General features: G+C 38.0%; 1 protein-coding gene across 1 annotated transcript; it reads left to right on the top strand.

Annotated features, from left to right (window-relative positions):
• Window positions 1–124: 124 nt before the first annotated feature.
• Window positions 125–19,325, top strand: ccdc178 (coiled-coil domain containing 178). The gene is made up of 20 exons (XM_026150203.2): window positions 125–262; window positions 575–699; window positions 3,864–4,000; window positions 4,110–4,153; window positions 4,243–4,322; window positions 4,418–4,621; window positions 4,751–4,971; window positions 5,869–6,011; window positions 6,518–6,671; window positions 6,768–6,863; window positions 7,553–7,689; window positions 7,797–7,980; window positions 8,070–8,132; window positions 8,268–8,396; window positions 8,480–8,593; window positions 8,755–8,900; window positions 9,080–9,239; window positions 11,613–11,762; window positions 16,196–16,330; window positions 18,648–19,325. The coding sequence occupies exons 2-20, from the start codon at window positions 642–644 to the stop codon at window positions 18,735–18,737; spliced, it is 2,445 nt and encodes an 814-aa protein (XP_026005988.2). The 5' UTR covers window positions 125–262; window positions 575–641; the 3' UTR covers window positions 18,738–19,325.
• The last annotated feature ends 559 nt before the right edge of the window (window positions 19,326–19,884 follow it).

Here is a 19,884-nt window from a genome sequence, read left to right on the forward strand (position 1 = left end):
AAAGTACCTAATTTCACATGCAGCTAAACAGCTGCTGCTCTTGAATGTAACTCGCCCTTCCCGTGCGTACAGGCCCCCTTGTTGCTAAGCAACCTTCGAAGAAGATTGACAGCAACTTTAGTTGATTCATTCGAAGAAAACTTTAAAGAAGGGTCAAGTTGTATTTGTTGCTGGTCAGCTGCGAGGTGTTTAATTCAGAAGAGCAGTATCACAGTTTAAGACAGTTCTCTGATGGCTGCCAGCCAGAAGCGTATTAATACAAGTAAGTTGATAGCCATTCATTTTTCCGCTTTCACTTTGTGCCATGACAACGACCTCCCCTAGCTCATTAATTTGTCATTAGCTCAGTTAATTAAACGTTAACTTAACGTTAGCTAAAAGAGCGGCATCCGGAGATGAGTGAAGGTATCAACTTGCAGTTAGCGCAACTTTGACCCAAAGTTCAACGACAGGAATTAAATCTATTATAACAGAAATATTTAGCTACCAATTATATTTTTTTGTTTTTTGGAGCTAAAGATCCAGGTTTAGATTAGACAATGAAGGTTAACTGATGTCTCTCCCGCTTTTACAGTGCGCTGAAAAGTTGCTTTAGAGTCAGCGATGTGTTCTTTTTAATACATTTTGGGGAAGTTGCAGCAATGCCGGACGTGGAACCCCTCAGATTCCCATCCAGGGAAGGACGACCAAGTCAACAAGGTGAGAAGAGAAGCGATGCACCTGCAAATAAATCCACTTTAACTCTACACATTCTCTGTTACAACAAGCAGTCTAAATTAATAACGTTGTGGATGTGTTTTTTTTTAGGCTAACACCTTGTTTAAATGTAGAGGCTTGTTATGTGTTAGGCAGTCTTCCAGGCAGTGCTTAAGCATCTGCACCACTCAGAGCTATTTAAATGCTGAGTAAATGTAATGATATTTAATGATGTTGAAGAAATGTCACTATCTAACATCATTGGCAAAAATGGCACTGCAAGTGAGGCTCACATGGGCCTCCTCTATGGCTATAATACACCCTGCCAGTATGATTTAGAGCTAATTCAGCCCACCACTGACATATTGCCTTAGCACCTTCCTACCCAACTTCAGAGTGTATTATTCATCTCAGCTGTTCAGCAGCAGATGGTCTTCTTTTTAGTTTTTCCCTTTTTTCCCCCAGTCTCTTTACTTAGTCTGAGCTACTTCACTCAGAAGCTGTTCTGGAAGCATCATGATAAGATAACTGGTCTCAGTCACGTGGAAAAGGTTGCAGATGTCACTGTCTCAGTCTTTTTGTTGCTGAGACGAGTTTGCAAACCCCTCGAGGGCATACACTTTCTCCTGTGAAGCATAGGTAAGGTTGGTCAGTGTCCGTGTTACCTTACTTAATAGACGTCTTTGGATTTTCTTGCTGTTTTTGGCTTTTAATAACAAAAATGTATTTTATGCTTGACTAAATTAAACCCCAATTAAAAAAATATTTCCTCTGGTGGACGGCTAATACTGTCAGGGTTTGGCTTTGTTGTGCTTTGGATTCTTGTTTAGTATTTATTGAGATTTTGGTTCTTGTTTTGATTAGACCCTTGTTTTTGTAATATGTTTATTCGCTCTCTGTGTTCTATTGTTTTTCCTCTCACTCCTCATTGTTATTATTATCATTATCATTATTTTTGATTACTATTGAAGGTTTGCCTTTTCACTGGGTCTTACATCATGCTTTTGGGTCTTCTCTACACCATACAACCTGACTGAAGCCAATTTTCTCTTTATACATAGGAAAAACCCTGGGGGCATTTGTTGTTGCATATGGGCTTCACCTGTTTATCACATCTAAAGGACTGGAACCACAATCCAGCTATGACTTTCAGCCTACATTGGTGCTTGTGTACCCCGAAGGTTAACAAGAAAAGGTCTGCTATAGCTCACCTGTTTGACTGGGTGACCCACGTGCTAAAAGCCTGCAGGGGCCTGGGTTTAAGTCTGCCCTGCACCACTCCCCCTTGCTCTCAACCCTACTTTCCTGTTTGAGCTTTACTAACATTAAAAAAAATTAAAGGATAAGAAGAAAAGATCTAACAGGTTCTCTCAGATCAAGGAGAGCTCAGAAGATGTCTTGGTCTGCTCAGACTTGACCTAAGTGATACAAACTAATGGATGAGACCAACCAGTGGAGATTTTAACTCCTCCCCCAAAAGTGGGACCCTGTGAGTTTTTGTCCATGGCATCACTGTACTCCCCTTTTCCCCCTCTTCTCTTTCCACTCTTTACTCACTGACTGGTCACAGCATCTTCCTAAGAATGGTTATCCTTGGAATCTCATCCCGTTAAAAGCGAGTTCTTACTCCCCCCTGTCACCAAGTGCTTGCTGATAGGGGATCATCTGATCACTCTAATTGGCTCTAAAGCCATTTTACACAACCGTTGCTATGAACTGGTGCTATATAAATAAAGTTGGACTGAATAACATGTGCTCATTGTTGCATAATTACAGAGTCAAAGAGCCTTGGGCAGTAAACCAGTTGTTGTGGTCATGAAAAATGTTTTGTGCTGAGAAAATGCTTTAGGTTTTAAAAGTAAAGAGAGCGTGCTTTCAAAAAAGGCTAACGAATACTTTTCACTTCAAAGTGCAGTAAATGGGATGACTGCCTTTAATACAACACACAGGTTGCACACAGTTGGCCTTTACTGAGATCAAGATTATTTAATACAAATACTCACAGACTCTGAAAGAATAGTGTATTCAATAGGCTTAAAAAAGAAAAGAAACTTTCACTTTTATTTAAGCAGATTTGTTTGAAATGTTTTTCAGATTAAAAATAAGTAAATAATTGTGAACTAAACTGGGACAGTCTGGAATTGGAAGTGAATTTGGACTTCTGTGGAGATGTAAAGGAAAAGTAAAGGGAAAAGGCTGTGCAGAAAACCAAAGCAGCAGACATCACAGTCACTGTTTTATTTCAGTTATATTGTTTTAAAAATGGGATGAACTGGTGCCACAGTTCTTTGAATTAAGGGCATCTTGTTGTCTATTGTCTCTTCATATAATCCTAGACTAACTTGATAATGTTAAAGTTTGGTATCTTACTGGCTCTTTGGTCTTCTAATGCCTTCTGCTGATGCACTGAACTCAGCCAGGAGAAAATAAGATATAAATAAGAATATAAACGTTTACAACTCAATGCACGGTATACCAAAAATGAATGAATGTTTCCTAGAAAGTGTAACTCGTTTTTTTTCTGTGACTGCTAATTAATCACTGATTAAAACTAAGTCCCAGCGTCACAGAAACATTCGAGCCTACACTGTACTGTTGTAATAGACACCAGGATACATTTTTACATATAGTGTAGTCAAGTGAATTTACTGTATGTTTGGAATGAATTTGTAGTAACGCTGCATGTTAAGAGGCAGTGTGCAGGCTAATTTTTTAAAAACAGCATCACTTTAGTCTTTATTCATCTGAACTAGCTTATCAAAAGACTTTCTTTAATACTTGTGCAGGTTCGTAAACTGCACCGCTTTGTGACAGCCAGATGGCGTCCTTTCACCACCAAGATTTGCACCCTTTGGTTTGTGTTGAGACACTGAAAGGACTTCTCTGTTCTCTCACTGATGCTCCCAGTATTTTGCAGTCTGTAAAACCAGAATCAAAGTGCAAGTAAAGAAGCACACAACAGCTTTCACAGCCAAATAAATTTTATTAATTACTTTTCCAAAATTAATTCATTCATTTGAGCGAGTGTTTGCTTCAAATAAACAGAGTCTATTCATAAAGAAAAAGAGATAAACTGTGTTGTAGCTATTTAATATTTAATATATAGTGTATGGATTGTAGATGTGGTTGGCCTTTTACTGACCGTATGCTGTTTTATCTGTCTCAAGATCAAGTAGATCTTCAAGCTGTTTGCTCTGGTAGACGTCGCACCTGTGCTTTGCTCAACAGTCCTTCACCATGGGTCAACAGCATTATCTACCATATCCAAGAGATTAAGATGACAGTGGAAAACAGGTGTCAGCAGGTAAAATAATGGCATTGAGTGGTCCAACAGATGGGAGATTGTAACACAAATATCCTGATAGGTGTTAAAAGAAACTGAAAGACGCATTTTCCCTTTTAATTTGTGGCAGTCTGGAAGATATCAATCACAAGCTAAATACAGCAAAACTTTAAGGTGAAGTATTTCATTATTTTTTAATATGAAATGAAATATGAAATGAAATGAAGTATGAAATGTGACATGAGGTTAACTTGTTTTGTCAGATTTCAATCCAGAGACTCAGATTCTGACTCTGTGATGTCTACAGATTTGTATGTTGAAGGCTTTGCAATTTGTGCAAGAGGTAAACGTGTAGATTAGATAGCTTTGGGAATCTGACTTTACAAATTTATTGTTGTATTGTTTGTGTAGTTGAAATATAAGTTTCCTATCCCATAGAAAGTTGTCCATTATCTCCACTACTGAAGAAAATAAATGATGTCCTCAGCGAGGTTGTGTATCTGATTGAGCGGCTGGAGGCTGATCGGCAGCATGCAGAGGAAGCCCTGCTTAAAGAGAAAAAAAGGAAGAGGTTTTTGGAGAGCAAAGTGGACAGTATTTCACTGTGGAGGCAAAAAGAGCATGCTTATGTTGTGCAGAAAGGTCAGTGACCATGAGGTGTCACATCCTCATCGAACTGCTTGCTGCTTCTTGTGATGTAGCCGATTTTTTTTTTCTTCTTAAACTCACTGAGTAAGCTTTTTAATTAATTTTTGACTATTACACTTTTAGAACATGAGGCTTGCATTAGAGATATCACTGAATTAAAGTGGCAGCTGAAAGTGGAAAGAGAGGAACTTGACCAAGCCCGAGAGAAACTGTCACACACCGAGGGGTTGAATCAGCGCCTACACAAGGACATCAGTTTTGCCAAAAAACAAGTTCCAATTGTGAAGGAAAAAATCGACCTCCAGAAAGACCTCGTAAATGAGATTGACGCTAAACAAGCGGAGGTAGGCTGTAATAGGATTTATTTGTAATTTCAAACAAATATCTGCACATTTTCAATATGCAATATTGGTAGAAGATTAAGATTCGTGGAGTTATTTCCCAAGAATTCTACAAACGTGTTGTTAACACAGCACAAATATGTGAAAGTACAAAATCCAAGCAAGATTAATGTGCTTTTATGTTACACTTCAGAATGAAAAATAACAACTGAGTTGCATTTTGGGTGATTTTATTGATCGTGTTTAGTCACTGGAACTTGGGTTTGCAACTGTAGTTTACAGGTGTGGAAGGGTAAAGTTTTTTTCATTCATTTTGACTACTACAGTATAAGAGCACTTGTCATATTCTGGGTGTTCATGTAAAATCTAAAAAGTTGCACCATGATTCTAGTTTTTGTAGCTCACTTTCAGTAGCCTGTGAGTTCTTCTGTATTTCTATTTGTGATTCACAAATAGGGAAACGCTCTGGGTTGCATGCTTGTTGATGTATTTATCCACTTTCTATATAAAATGAAATTTTAATTTGTTAGTGATATTCATGATCCTCAAAGAGTGAATCGTGTTCATTTACATTTTCCACTTGCCACTTTCTATAGTTTATGATTGAATTAAACAGTGCGACCAAATTCAACCTAATCTGTGCTTAAAGCCTAGTGCTTATGTGCAGATGTGCTTTTACTTTGTGCAGAAAGGAAATGATTGGATGACAAAAAGTTTCAATATGTAAACGCCCTTCTAAGCGTGCAGTCAGGCTTTTAGCAGTGGATCCTGTTGGTAAAAGACTCACAGTATGATTTCATAACAGTTTCATGTTTTCTTTTATTGTATATAAATGTGTGAAATTCGTCATGAAACATATTTCTGAAAAATACTAATCCCATGACTCACGCTCTTCTTTAGGCTAATGACGTTCGCTCAAAAATACAGCATGATCTCCTGTTAGCCCAGAATAGGTTTAAAAACATGGAGCTGGCTGCTAAAAAAGAGAAGATATCAGCAGACCAAGAGCTACTGGCACTGAAGAATACTCTGGCAAAAAAACTGTGAGTATCCACTGAAACACACTAGAAACACATTAGAATAGATCTTCAATTAAGTCTTCATTTCAAAGTCACTTTTATTCTTGTAGTTTTAACCTTTTTCATAGAATGTAATTATCTTTCTATGATTTTATTATTATTTTTTTAATGTTTATTATGGGCGTCTGTCTGAGAAGTTGAGAATACTTTATGGGATACCCCAGGGTTCTGTTTGGTCCTAAATGTTTTCTCCCAGGGCTATTTGCTGATGATACCAAACTTTCCAGCTAAATATTTAAATGACTATAAATAATATATAAATATTTAAAAAATATCTTCGATTTGAGGCTAAAAGATCTTCATCTTTGTTTTGTACATACATAAATTCTTTTCATGGGAAAATAATATTGATGTCCTGATACACTAAAATAATTATATAATACTTATACACATATATAGAATCATATATAACTGATTTCTTTGAATGAGGGCATATTCCTAGACAAAATAGTGTTTTATTTTTTTTCCAGGGAAAGTTTAAATCAGTTGAAGATGATGGATGATGGTCTACATGATGAAATAAAGGATGCTGAAAAGACCATTGCTCTTGCAGAAGAGAAGTGTGCACTTATAACTCAGTGTATCCCTGAGATGATGGAGCTAGAGAAAACTGAAACCGACACAGTAAGTCACACAGTCCATATTTATACTAATTATTAGCACTTAGGAGTAATGATATTAATGTTTTTCCCCCTGTTGTTTGTTGAACCTTTTTTATAGATTGCACAGTTAAATGTTCAAATTGAGGGTGAAATACATACGAATAAGAAGTTACAAGAAAAACTAATTTCCCTGCAAGAAGATATTGCGAAAACTGTAAGTAGAACCACAAAAATGTTACAAAGTCACGAATACTCTGCAGATCTCCTCATCATTTAAGAGGCCCTATTGCTACCTATGTTTGTCACAATGGCTCACTTGGTAAGACTGTATGCAGTGTTAGCCACAGAATTATCTGCGTTGTCCCCAAACCCTAGCATAAAAAATGAATCTAAAAACTGAAATCAGTGAAAGTGGAAGAAAATGGACAGTGCAAAGTTTATAGTCTAAGAAGTTTGAAATCGGTTAAAATTCTGAGTTCCCCAAGCTTTTGAGGCTCTACCAGTAAGGAAGGTGCATGATTTTCCTTTTTACAGTATAAGCTAATATCACCAAACCTAAAAAAAGCCACCAGCTCCTTTATAGCCATTCCTATAGAAGTTATGTGCATGTTTTTCCATAAATGTAATTATCCTTCAGAGTCAATGAGCAATGACTGTTACAGAGTGATACATCTTATATATTCCCAGTAGAAAAGCAGGAAAAGCAGTTTCCTTTAACACATTCAGACAAACTCTTCCAGAATCTTTGTCGCTTTGTACTCTGCCATTAAAAATGAGTAGTGTGCTCCTTTTTTTCTCTGTAATTGAAACAAATATCAAGAACATTTCACTTAAAACCATGAGTATAAAATAAGTTTGCGTTAACACTGGTCCATGAAGTTCGTCTTTCCATGTTATCCACAGAAACTGAATGGGGAAGCAGAAGTCTCCCGCATAGAAGAACAACTTGAATCAAAACGCAAAACTTTTGCAGCTCTCCGTAAAGAAAACATGCAGTATGAACAGAGTGTGGAAAACTACAAGACAAAAATTTTGGAGAGGTACCATGGAAAAGCCAGAACATGCATCACCTTTTCATAAATATCATTACTGTGTACAGTAGTCCTTGTGTGTGTATGACGTTACTTCACTGGGTGATTTTTGTTAGCGAGAAAGCAGTGAAGCAGATGTGTGAGGAGAGGAAACAGATGCTCCAGAAAATCAGTGACAATGACGAGAAGTGGGAAAGGGCCGAGGAAGAAGTGACCCAAGTTGTATCCCGGCACAGTGTCATTCAGGCTGAGCTCGAAGAACAAGAGCAGCTAACCTTCGCAGAGAAAGAGAGGGCCAGGGTCAGTGGCAACATATGTATAATGCTCATGGGTTACAGTGTAAAATGTGAGACCACATCCTCTTTGTATGCTCTTTCTGTGCTCTACAGACAGAGATTGAAAACCTGAGGAAAGACCTGACAGGTCAGAGGACTACCCTGGAACAACTTAAGGTATATTTATGAGGTGTTTCAGAAGTAAAGTTTAGTCAGTTTGATCGACTTTGTGCATTCCCATTTCCTGGTGTTGTTTACACCTGTTGAGGTCAGTGTGATGACATTCTGGCTTTCATGTTTCTATTCCATCAGACTCAGTGTGCAGATCTCGATGAGCAACTTAAACAACAGCAAAGGAAATCAATGCTGACGAATCAGCAACTTCAGAAAGAATTTGAAGATGCATCCTCAGTGACAAAAGCCCTGGAGACAAAAATGGAGGTAGCAGAATAACTTTATAATAGTTGAGGAACATTTCAAAAGTTTAAGCAGGTACATTTGTAACTATTCTTTTTTTAAAATAGGAAATTAAAAAAATGATAGACAATTTGGAAAGGATTTCATGTGAACACAGGAAGACATTAATCAACCTTAAGAATGAGAAAGACCTCCAATGCGATCATCTGAAAGCTGCTCAGGTAAGAAGGACAAAGGTGCATGATGCAGGTTGCTAAGTCAGGTTTACTCTGTAAAGCTCATTGAGGCCAAAGCTAGTCATGGCTATGTATCAAAACATTCTCTTTCTTTCAACAAAATAGGGTTTAGACTTTTGTAAATTCATGCACCTCTTTGTTTACAGGATTTACACAGCGCTGCTGTACAGAAATATGATGACACCGTGGGAAGGATCAGTGACCTTATGAATAAAAGTGAGGAATACCGGGATGCTTCAGATAAAATGGAAAAAATAGCTGAAAACATCCCAGAAGTCATAGCAGAACTTCAGTAAGTTGTGCTAGGTGTAATAGCTTAGAGTGAGGAAAGGAAGAAAAAAGGCTAATATACAACCTCCTTAGTACTTTGACTTAAATGCTCAAAAATTGTGCCACCTTTAAAAAAAAAAAACATAATTATTGCAATTATTTAGCTTTATGTGATTTGATGTGTTTGATTTCTCCTTCCAGGAGTGTTTTTGATGTGCTGGAGTTCAGAAACAAATCAGCTGCTCTCATTATGAGCACCTTGCAGTTTGATATTAATAACTGCCAACAACGAACACAGCGATCCATGCAGACACACACCGCTCATGTTACAGCAAGAAAAAAGCAAATGGAAGACACCAAGGTAAAAAAAAAAAAGAAAAAAGAAAAATGTTTTTCTCAATAACTCTCTGTTAATACATGACTTTTGTGTCAAATACTGTGAAATCAGAGACAAGCTGTAGAAAACATCTCATTGCTTATTTGTTTATGGATTAGTGTCAGCACATTGCTTGTCACAATACTTCCCTTAAGATACAGAGAAAAGAGCTGTGTGCAATTAAAATTACAAGCCACGGTCAATCTCGTTTAAGTGCTTTTTCCGCAAATGACAACTCACTGTTGTTATAGTCTTTTGTCTGGACGAATTTGATGATGCATGTCGTGGTGAGATGCGGTGTTCTTTTTTTGTTACCTGTAGGCCAACATTTTCAAGAGCAGTTTGAATGTAAGCCTGCAGTTCACTACATCAAATAAGCATATAATCTGGACCTTGCTATATTTATGTCTGAAAATAAAATGTGACTCTGCTGTGCACAAAATGGCAAGCATTTGAACACTCCTTTGTAAGAGAAACCCCTATTTATTGTAAGGTTTTCATCTGCAGGATTATCAGCCCCAGCCAGAGCCTCTTTGCTGATGGGGGTTTCACATGGCTTATCTAATGTGAAATCGCCATGTGGTATATAGTTTCATTAAACGGTGATCAAGAATGCATTAGTTCAAAACAAGAAAAGGCAATGGAGCTTAAGCCGCCATGCATCCAAGTGCAGCAACTTTAAAGAAGTTGTTGGCGTGAGACAATTTAAGAATTAGAAGTCTTCCTCATAGACACAACTCCCATTAGCCAGATAAAAGTTAGTCATGCAAAAAAGGGTTTAGTCTTTTTCACTTGACAAAATAAGATGATATAACAACAATACTTCTCACTAAATAAAAAGATCAGAGACAAGACTGAGGTTCTAAGGAAATTGGTCACTAATCATTGGGACCAATATGAAACATGCATAATGTGTACAGTGTCAAAACATCACGGGGCGCGTGTGCATTCAGAAATCACAGTGCATGAAGCAGAATGATAGAAACCTTTATAAATGAGATTTTATTTAAAAATATGTGACCCCATCTCCCCCCTGTTCTTCAGAAACCGATGCAGGTTAGTATAACTAAAAGCTGCTGGAAGCATATGTGGTTGTTTTTCAGTATGTGGTTGTTGCACACGCAGGGTACATCAAGCTGAAATAGGTTAACTGGTTAGAAATCTGTGGTGATCTCTATTCAAAGCACACTGCACACACATGGAAGGCACCTATTTTTTTGATTTGATCAGGGCTTGTCGTCTGTCGAGGATAAAGTAAACAATGCAAACTGCCGACGCTATCAGTTTCTTATGGGCAATGAAGTGTAATTTGTTCCATTTACACTTCACAACAGCATCAGATGGGCTTTGTCAGTGCTGCATGGAGTAATTAAACCTGAAATCAATAGCAGGCATTTGTCATGTTTACAGCCCCTCTTTCTGCTGGGTTAAACTCATCACTTTAGTGCTGTTCTGTTTTACTGCAGAGACACACTTCATTATGTCTGCAGGTAGAGTTGAGATATTCACACCCTTATCCAGTACTCAGGAAACATTGTTCAAATGAAAAAGGGACATGCAGAGAGACGCATCCTCACTGTGATTTATTTGCTTGATTTCCCAGAAAAGCGTACGGCGCTGTATGGCCACTGTTTATGTCGCCTTATTTAACAACACAATTACAAACTGCCTATCGTACTATATACACACACACACGAAGCAGGTCAGTGGTGCAGCTTCTAAATGGTCAGCAGGGGCTTACTGTACAGCACTCAAAGTGCTCTATATTATATCTTGCTTCACTATATTTATATATAATCTTTTTTTCTGTAGAGCTATGAGAGTCTCTTAAACAAGAATCAGTGTAATTATTCAGTATCTATTTTGTATATGTAATGATGCTGCCAGTTCTCCTACAAGCAATCTGATGAACTAGCCCTACCGATACTTTGCATTTTTGTAAATTATTGTCAACAGTTGGAGGTGAAACACCATATTGGTGTCGGTGTTGATACCACCCTTATGAGTCAGTATAAGTATCACCCACTATGTAACTGCTAAAGTTTTATTGGTTAGTTTCACTATAATCTGTGGTTAAGTTGTTACATCAAAATAATTCCTGACTCCCACTGGAGTAAGGTATGCAGACTTAAGAAAACAAACAAACAAAGAAACTAGTATTGGGCAAGTATCCAATACTGACACACTTAATCTGAATCAATGTTTTAGATGGCAAAATGTTGACGATGTAGTGCAGGTATGTCACAGTAGTTATAATACTGGTCTGCAGTATACTGTATGCTAATTTTGGGTGATTTTACATAGTTACTGTAAACACTTAATATTTGATCCTAAACTTATTTCCTCATGCTCTTTCAGGAAGCACTTAAAATTGCGCTAAAGGAAAACAAACAGCTGGCAAGCCGGTATGAAGACCTTAGGAAGATTCTCATGGAGGCCAAACAGGAGTCTGTGTCTGCACTGAGTGAGAAAAACAGCGCACATAAATCTTTTCATTACTCCACACAGGTACATTTTATATAACCTTGCTATCTGTTCCCCTCCTTCTTCTGTTATTGTTGTTTCATGACCTAAGACCTTTGCCTTATGTTCCTTCATGTTTTATTTGGTGGTATTCTACTTTGCACCAGACACCACTTCTTTGCATATAGGCAGTCATTTTAAGGTTTTAGTTTGGCAACCAGTAAGGAGGTTACTGCAGCAGTCTAATAATGAGATAACTCGAGTGGAGGAGGATGATGGATGTGACATAATGTAATGATAGTTTTTCCAGCAAGGGGAGTAAAGCAAGAGGTTGATGGTACATGTAAATACTATAACTTCAACATTTCCCTGATTATAGTTTTGTAAGGTGGCCAGAGGTGAAAAATCTTATCATCGTCGTGTTACAAATTTGCCCTGCTCACCGCAGTAATTGGTGAAGGATCAGCAGCAAACACGGGTCAGGATCAGACAGTGCTAAAATAGCACTGGAGGTCTGACTAGTTGAGGGAGACAACTCAGCAGCATTTTACTGTTTAATCTTTATAGATTTTGACACTATTTAACTAGAATAGAATTACACATGACAAGCATAACACCAGGGAGAAGCCACACTGTTCCTGCAATGAAAAATACATATTATTTGTTCCAAAAATGACTAATACCTTTACTTGAGCAATTCCTCATCTAACTGCATGAATGTTATCAAGTGAAAAATGCATGCAAAAATAAAATCCTGTGGACAGGATTTTCCACGCTCATGATCAAAGCCTGATTTTCTTTTACTCCGGATTCAGCCTTCACCATTTTTGTTTGTTTCAACTCCACACTTGTACAACAGCAGCCTCTCGGCTAGTGTTTTATGGCTAAATTTAGTTGTTTTTCTTTGTTATTATTTTGGTATAACAAGCTCATAATCAGCAATGTTTCTGAAATGTAGATGTCGGCCTAACACATTTAATCATTTAATCTGATTTATACAGACACATTCAAATGCATTTCCTTCCTGTTTTAAATTTCCAATTATCTGTATAATGCTTGCATATTGTGTCCCAGTTAGTACATATGTTACACAATGTGAGTGCTCTTAATTGATTCGTTTATAACTGGAGGCAACAAGGTAAATGCATTTAACATTGTCAGGATCATTTGAGAGATCAGTACATTAGTGCAAGTGAGTGAGATGCCAGTCATTTGTGTTTTTCAGAGTCCATAATCTCTTTTATTAAATTTAACTGAGGGGCACAATGAAACTCATCTCTAAGGTATCACTGAAATATAGTTAGGTATGGAAACTGTGGGCAGTGACACGGTTTTCATCATTTTCAAACCCTAACCCTAAGCATAAATACTACTTTAACTGTCATGGAGGAATTTATATACAACGTTTCACCTTTCAGTACTTTTAAAGTAATTGAATAGATGTGCAATATTCTTTGGTTATTTCTTCACAAATTAAGCAGATAAAGGTTTTGGGTAGCCTGTGAAGCAACAATATGTAGTCAAAGGTCTCTTTGTCTCTGAGTACAAGTAAAACAGCCCACTCTTAGGTTGCAAAATAAATTGATCACAGTGTTACTGAGAACACTGAGATTGGCCAGATAAACTGGTTTGGTAAATTCTGAGGAAAAGAAAATACCGTTTAGGAAAAAACGAACGAAGAAAAACAACAGAAGAACATTCATCAGGAGGTAGTTATATCGTTTTCCAAGTCTACCATAAAGAGAAGGGCAAGGGCAAATAAAGACTGTTCACCACAAGGTGAAAGCTATTAATCAGCCTCAAGAATACAAAAGGCTATATTATACTTAGCCAAAATAAATAAATAAAAGCCAGAGCAGTTCTGCAGCAACATTCACTGGACAGATGAAACCAAGATTAACCTGTATCAGAATATTGTAATGGAACGCTTGGGATAGTTTGTGATCCAGTCATAAAATATCACCTGTAAAACACACTGGAGGCAGTGTGACATATGTGCATGCACGATTTCCAGTAGCACTGGGTCACCAGTGTTTGCTGATGACGTCACTGAAACTAAAAGTATCTGGATTCATTCTAAAGTGGACAGAGCTAAATCCCCCTCAGATTTAGCCAAGTACTGCAGAGCTGGCTTTACAGTGCTTCACAGTAGAGACAGACAGTGATCCAAAGTATACTAAGAAAGCAGCCCAGCAGCTTCTGAAGGTAACTCACTTGACCTCTACTTTGTGGAGCTGCATGTTACTCCCTGAAAACAAAGTAAAAATTTGAAGCCTGGCAAAAAAAAAAAAAAAGAAAGAAAAGAAAAAAGTCAGAGTTCAGGCAGTTAATTCATACCAAAGGAGATAAATGTTATTAACAATTATTGAAACCAAAATGTATTTATGTTGATTTGTTAAATTGCAATTAGCCCTTAAAATATGGGACTATATATATATATATAAAAGGACATTTCTCAGCCTTTAAGGTAGAACTTGAACCTTGAAGTAAAGCTTAGAGTCTGTGTTTTATTGAGTCATTTTTAGTCTACTGCGGTGGTGTATTTGGGCAAAATAGTGAAAATTGTGCCACTATCCAAACATTTTGGGATCTAGCAGTATAATGCTGACAGCAGGCATCACTTGAAGTAGTTCAAGTGGCAAACCTAAAACAATCTTCACTTGGTGTTCAGGACAGCTGCTACATAGCAGAACATGTCTTAATATGCTGAGATATGCGGACAAATATAAAAGATTACCGCTAATATGAAGTTATTCCCCACGACATTGTCCATCCAAAGCCATACATGTAAAAACAGCTAAAACAAAGAAAGTTAAAGTGCAAAATATTGTAATTTTTCACTTTCCCCCCTCCGCAGTCACATGGTAAAATGCAGGTTTATAATCATTATTAAGCTCATAAGCTGCTTTTTACTATATTTCATTGGACAAAGCACTTAGTGTTAATCTTATTTCTGTATATAGAGTGAATTGGTAACAACTACCTGCCTTTAATAGTAGTCAGCAGTGGAATATAAGTTACTATTCCATTTTATTTTACTTATATATATATATGTATATATGTATGTGTGTGTATATATATATATATATATATATATATATATATATATATATATATATATATATATATATATATATACACCTAATAATTTATAGTCGTTTAATACTACAGGGCCATTACCTAGATGAGCACTTTGTCCTAAGAGTTAGACCTGGCCTTTGTTTGTAATGAATTATGGATTGAATTTGTTTTCCTTAACTAAATGATCACCGTTCTTTTAGCGTAATGTTGATTCTTTCTTTTTTTATTATTGAATTAATAATATAACAATAATAAAAGAGTCTGTATTCATTAAATTTATTGCCATTGTCAATCAAGACAGGTCAAAGCCTAAATTGGAGAAATTATTAGGCATATAAACGTGTAACTTTCTGAGCTAAATAATCATATTGCTTTAACACCAGTACAGATGCAAAAATATTCTAGATTTTAACTATTACAGTCAGTCTCACAACACAAAACAAAGCACATATGTGGTATGAAAAGTGAATTATATTTATTAACTGACTAATGAAGACTCATTTAATTAATCTAATATTAGAGTTGGTAGTTTTTCTTTTAAAGACAGAAATTTCGTCATGTCAAATGTATTTACATCAGAATGCTCATGAAAAAGTGTAAAGACATTCAAGTATTCCTAATTTGCAGTTGTATATTAAAAGATACATGATTAATTAACATCTTATAGCATGTCCCAGCATCTCTGTTATCAATATCCTTTTGAATCTACTGTACAAGTAAGCACAGCGTTGTTTATGTAGAGGCTTTCAGCTCCTGGGTTTTAACAGGGTACACCATAAAGAGCATTCTTGTTATTGTCTTTTCTTCAGGAGCTGATGACTGAGCTAATTCGCTTTAGTTTTCAATGCACTGGGGAACACATTGCCAAGCAATGATAAGCTTTGTAGGAAGAGTAGAGAGATGGAGGGGGAAGAAAAGCAATGGCATCTATCAGAATTTAAACCTCTTTGCTTGAAACTGTGTTCAAATAATAAAGCAAGCAGCATGTCTTTCCAAGAGACTAGGAATAATTTCTGGTTTCAGTGGGGGGTTCATGACTCTGTGTGTATGTGTAAAATATGTCTTGAGGGGATTGGTATAAAGTTAAACTGGGTGAAGTAGAAATATTTTACTCATCAGCTTTGCAGTCACAGAGTTTGCCTCGGCTAGAACAAAACTGCTGAAGCATTTAGAGAAAATTAACCCCCCATCCTGGCAGCCAGATGTGACTGGATTCTGATGAGTGCACACGAGTGGGCAGAGAAACCAAGAGACTGTGAAATTCCTGTCAGGCCCGTGTACTGCAGAATGGGCTATTGACTGCTTTCTCTATTCCCCTCCATCATTCTTCTTGAACACTGCCATTAATTTCCTCTCCTGCCTTACCAATTCCTTTTCTCTGCCTTCTCTCCCCCTAGCTCTCTTTGTTGCAGAAGAGGATGCACAAAGCTTTGGTGAAATACTTCAAACAACGCAGCCTCTACAGCCAGGCTGAACTGGACCGGTGCCAGGCTCTTTCTCAAGAGACCGACTGGAAAATAAAAACAGCCCAGGTATTTGTACATATACATGTAAAACAGGCTGGAAAACTGCACCGACTGTCACCATTCATTTAAATGGCAAATCCTTTTATTCAACTTTCATCCCGGTCTAGGTATTCTACCGGATGGCAGCATATTCTTTTGCATACTACAGTAACTCCATGTTATGCTTGGCATTGTTTGAGCCTCATCCGGCTAGTCAGTTGCCTTGTGTCTTCTTTGACAAGCAAGAGCAGCCAGGCAAACATCCACCAAGGCTTTGTGCGTCACTGCTATGGCGGAGTTTAAGACACCACTCTTACAATGCAGTCTGTACATTTACTTATCAGATCACAGACTGATGTGATGGATGATGTGCGTGTGCTACGGTGCCTTCTGGGTGACCCTGTGTCTAAGGCTAGCTCTGCCTCTCTTTTTTGTCTGTATACATGTGTTGTCACATTGCATTAAGATTCGAGCCCGTTTTTGTTTTTTCTTTCTTTTTCTTTTTTTACACTTTGCATCTAATTCAGAGTTCATTACAACACATGGAAGATGTCCATGCCTTACAGCTTTTTTGTGAATAGTATAACCTTCTGTCTGTCTCGCCGAAGAGTTGGAGCATATTCTGCAAGGTTGAAAAGTAAGGATCTTCAATTAGAGGATAATCGGTGTCTAATCTGTGCTGTGATGTGCGATGAGGTCAAAGCGGACAGAGGGACAGTGATGAATCTTTATGAAATGTCCTGTCCAGTATTACTGCAGAGCCAGGTGGCATGCAACCATAGTATGAACTACTTCCACTTTTTCACTTCCTTTTTACTTAGGCAGTAGGATATCCTAAATCCCTCGACAGCCATATTTGGCAGTTGCAAGCTGTTGTTTTTGTGTAAAATTCTTATTTTGTTTTTGTCGCTTAATTTGATCCAACAACAAATTTAGCAGATACGCTGCAGGCAAAATACGCTCTGATTTTGATTGGAGGCTTTCCAGGAGGATACCTAGTAAAGTGCTATCAGGTGGTTTCCTTCTCAGTTTCTCCTCCTCTGACTGCTTGGCATATATATTTTTTTTCTTTTCGATGGGTTCTGGTCCAGACATTACTGGAAGCAGCCATGTCTCAGCGGCCCAGCCTCAAAAGGCCCCAGCAGATCACAGCTCAAGGCAGGGAGGAATGGGGCACAGGGGGAGGAGCTATCAGAGAGCTGCAGAGTGTGAAGGACAAAAGAGCTGGTGTATTCAAGCGCACCACACCGTCACCCGTCACAGCTCAGCACAGGGTCCATCAGAGCAGGCAGCACTCACTTTAAACAGGCTCCTGATGAAGAGTCCAGATCAGGCTCTATCCTCCAAAAAGTACACATGGAACAAAAAAACAAAATAAAGCCCTTTTGAGCTCAACTTTAAATGCCTTATGAGATTACGAGCAGGCATAATCACTTCACCTATCCAAATATTAAAACCTTCACAATTCCTATAACACAATTAGTATTTCTGACAGGGTCAAAGTTTATCAATATCAACTGGCAGTTTAATAGAAATAAAGGAATCAATAAAACTGACATTGGTTGTAACTGCAGTGAAACCAGGCTGAATCCTGATGAGGCCTGTGCTAATCCATCATGTCCACTTAACCCCACGAGCAGAACATAAGAGAGGTCAGGTTAACGCTTTCACAGTTATAGTGCTGGAATAAGAAGCCAAATGGCAGTTTGTTCAAAAGTAGCTTGAGGGAAGGGAGGCCAAGGAACCCTAGGGTGGGTGTGTAGGAGTGGGTGGGGGAGGGGGGTGTTGTAGGAGTAGGGAGGGTGGGGTGGCGGGCTGTCATCCTGTTACACTCCTGCCAGAACTGGCAGTTCAGCTTTGTGTTCTGCGAGTTTACACTGGGGATGGCATAATTGACAATGGCTAACAGCGGAGAGCAGTGCAGAGCCTTGTTGAATGGCCAGTAATGATTGGAGCAGACGCCCACTGCCCCAGTCCCAGGGGACAGTAATCCAAGATCCTGTTTCTGATATAATTGTTAGTCAGAGAATTTCTGCATGGCTAGGCTGGTTCAGATTCCCAAGCTGGTTGACAGTGCCAGGCAGTTTAATAGAAAAACTGGATGCTGAGGTTTTTAAAACAGAAGAGCACTGAACCTGGACGCGGTTCACCAGGAGCCTCTTGTTCTCCTTCCTGACGAAAAATAAGAACAAGACGGTAACTTTACTCTCGCAGCTGCAGACACGTCAACTGTGTGCGCAGGAGACACATGAAACGAAGATGCTTTATTGGTGCCTTTCTACAAAAGCAGCATTTTCCTAATTAGCCTGTTTTCATTTATTCTGTTTGTGCCTTATTTCAACAGGAGGAGATGTCAGAGGAAAGCGAACTTATCTCAGCCTTCCTACAATCCTTGACAGATGACTCTACTACTGCTGATGATGCTACGGGGTGAACAAACAAGCCAATCCAGATGCCGCTGGATCCAATGAGTAGATGCCTTCAGTTCAAATAGCAGTGTAATTGGACATTCACCTGTACCAGACAACTTACTTACCCTAGCACGCTTCACTATTCCCCCCTCTTTACTTGCAGCAAATCCATAACAATGAAACAGGTGACTTTCATGCTGCTGTCAGGACTGATCTAATTTTAGCTGGGTGAATGATTGCAATTGGCTTTGCCTCATCAGATAATTAATCTATGTCACCATTAATTGGAAAAGAGAATAATTACAGGCAGTGTTGACAGAAATTCTACGCTTCTCCAGATCCCAAGATCTAATTACAACTAGTGAAACCCCATGACCTTAACTAGCACTTAGTACACCTTGGCCACCTTGACCATGCCCATGCGAAGCCTGTCGTCTCTCCAAAGAATCTATTTTTTGTTATTGCAGCCCACACTCTTCTGCTCTCTTCACTCACTGAAAGCTGTCTCCCTCAATCACTTTTCAATATTCAATCTTAATTTTGTGGAAGTTTAGCATTTTCAATGAGCTGGAGATGAATGATTAATGAATAAATTTAAATGCTTCATTTTGTCCATGGATCATTAGTTAAGTCCTTTGTGGGAAGGACCTGAGAAAGGAGTGAAAATTATTGAGACATTAGCCTGGAGCAATCCAGGGGTAAATAGTGTGCACAAAAGGATGTTGTGTGTGCACTATCCACTGGCTTTCTAAAGAACCCTGGGGAAACACTGTTTTCAATTTGGAATCTTAACTGAATCACATTTAGTACTTGTAGAAAATTGATTTTTCTTTCATCATGTTTAAACAATGTCATACTAGTGGTAAACAACACAAAGTCTGCTCTGTATAAATGCTAAAGTGCGAAATCCCTAGATATTTATCATTTCCACAAGAATGAAAAGAAGTTAAAAAACAAACAATGTTTATATATTAATCTAAATTGTACAAATTATGCTTATGCTCATTAGAATTTTAGTAGCGTCAAGGTTAATGCTGTTAGACTACTCCTTGGAAAATATGTTACCCTTTCCTTCTGAGTTGATAGAGATGCTGTTGTTTTGTTGATAACAACAGATGCCTTCCATACTAGAGGAGACAGAAGGGGGCAGTATGGACACAACAACCTTAG

Source organism: Astatotilapia calliptera, chromosome 18 (assembly GCF_964374335.1).
Source record: "Astatotilapia calliptera chromosome 18, fAstCal68.1, whole genome shotgun sequence".
Taxonomy (NCBI): Eukaryota; Metazoa; Chordata; class Actinopteri; order Cichliformes; family Cichlidae; genus Astatotilapia; species Astatotilapia calliptera.

What these genes read in the sequence shown, in the direction of transcription:
- ccdc178 (XM_026150203.2), top strand. Translation starts at nt 642, where the DNA reads ATGCCGGACGTGGAACCCCTCAGATTCCCATCCAGGGAAGGACGACCA. An exon ending in CTTTGCAATTTGTGCAAGAG is followed by an intron (nt 4,323 to 4,417) that starts GTAAACGTGTAG and finishes CCTATCCCATAG; the next exon opens with AAAGTTGTCCATTATCTCCA. An exon ending in AAGACAAAAATTTTGGAGAG is followed by an intron (nt 7,690 to 7,796) that starts GTACCATGGAAA and finishes GATTTTTGTTAG; the next exon opens with CGAGAAAGCAGTGAAGCAGA.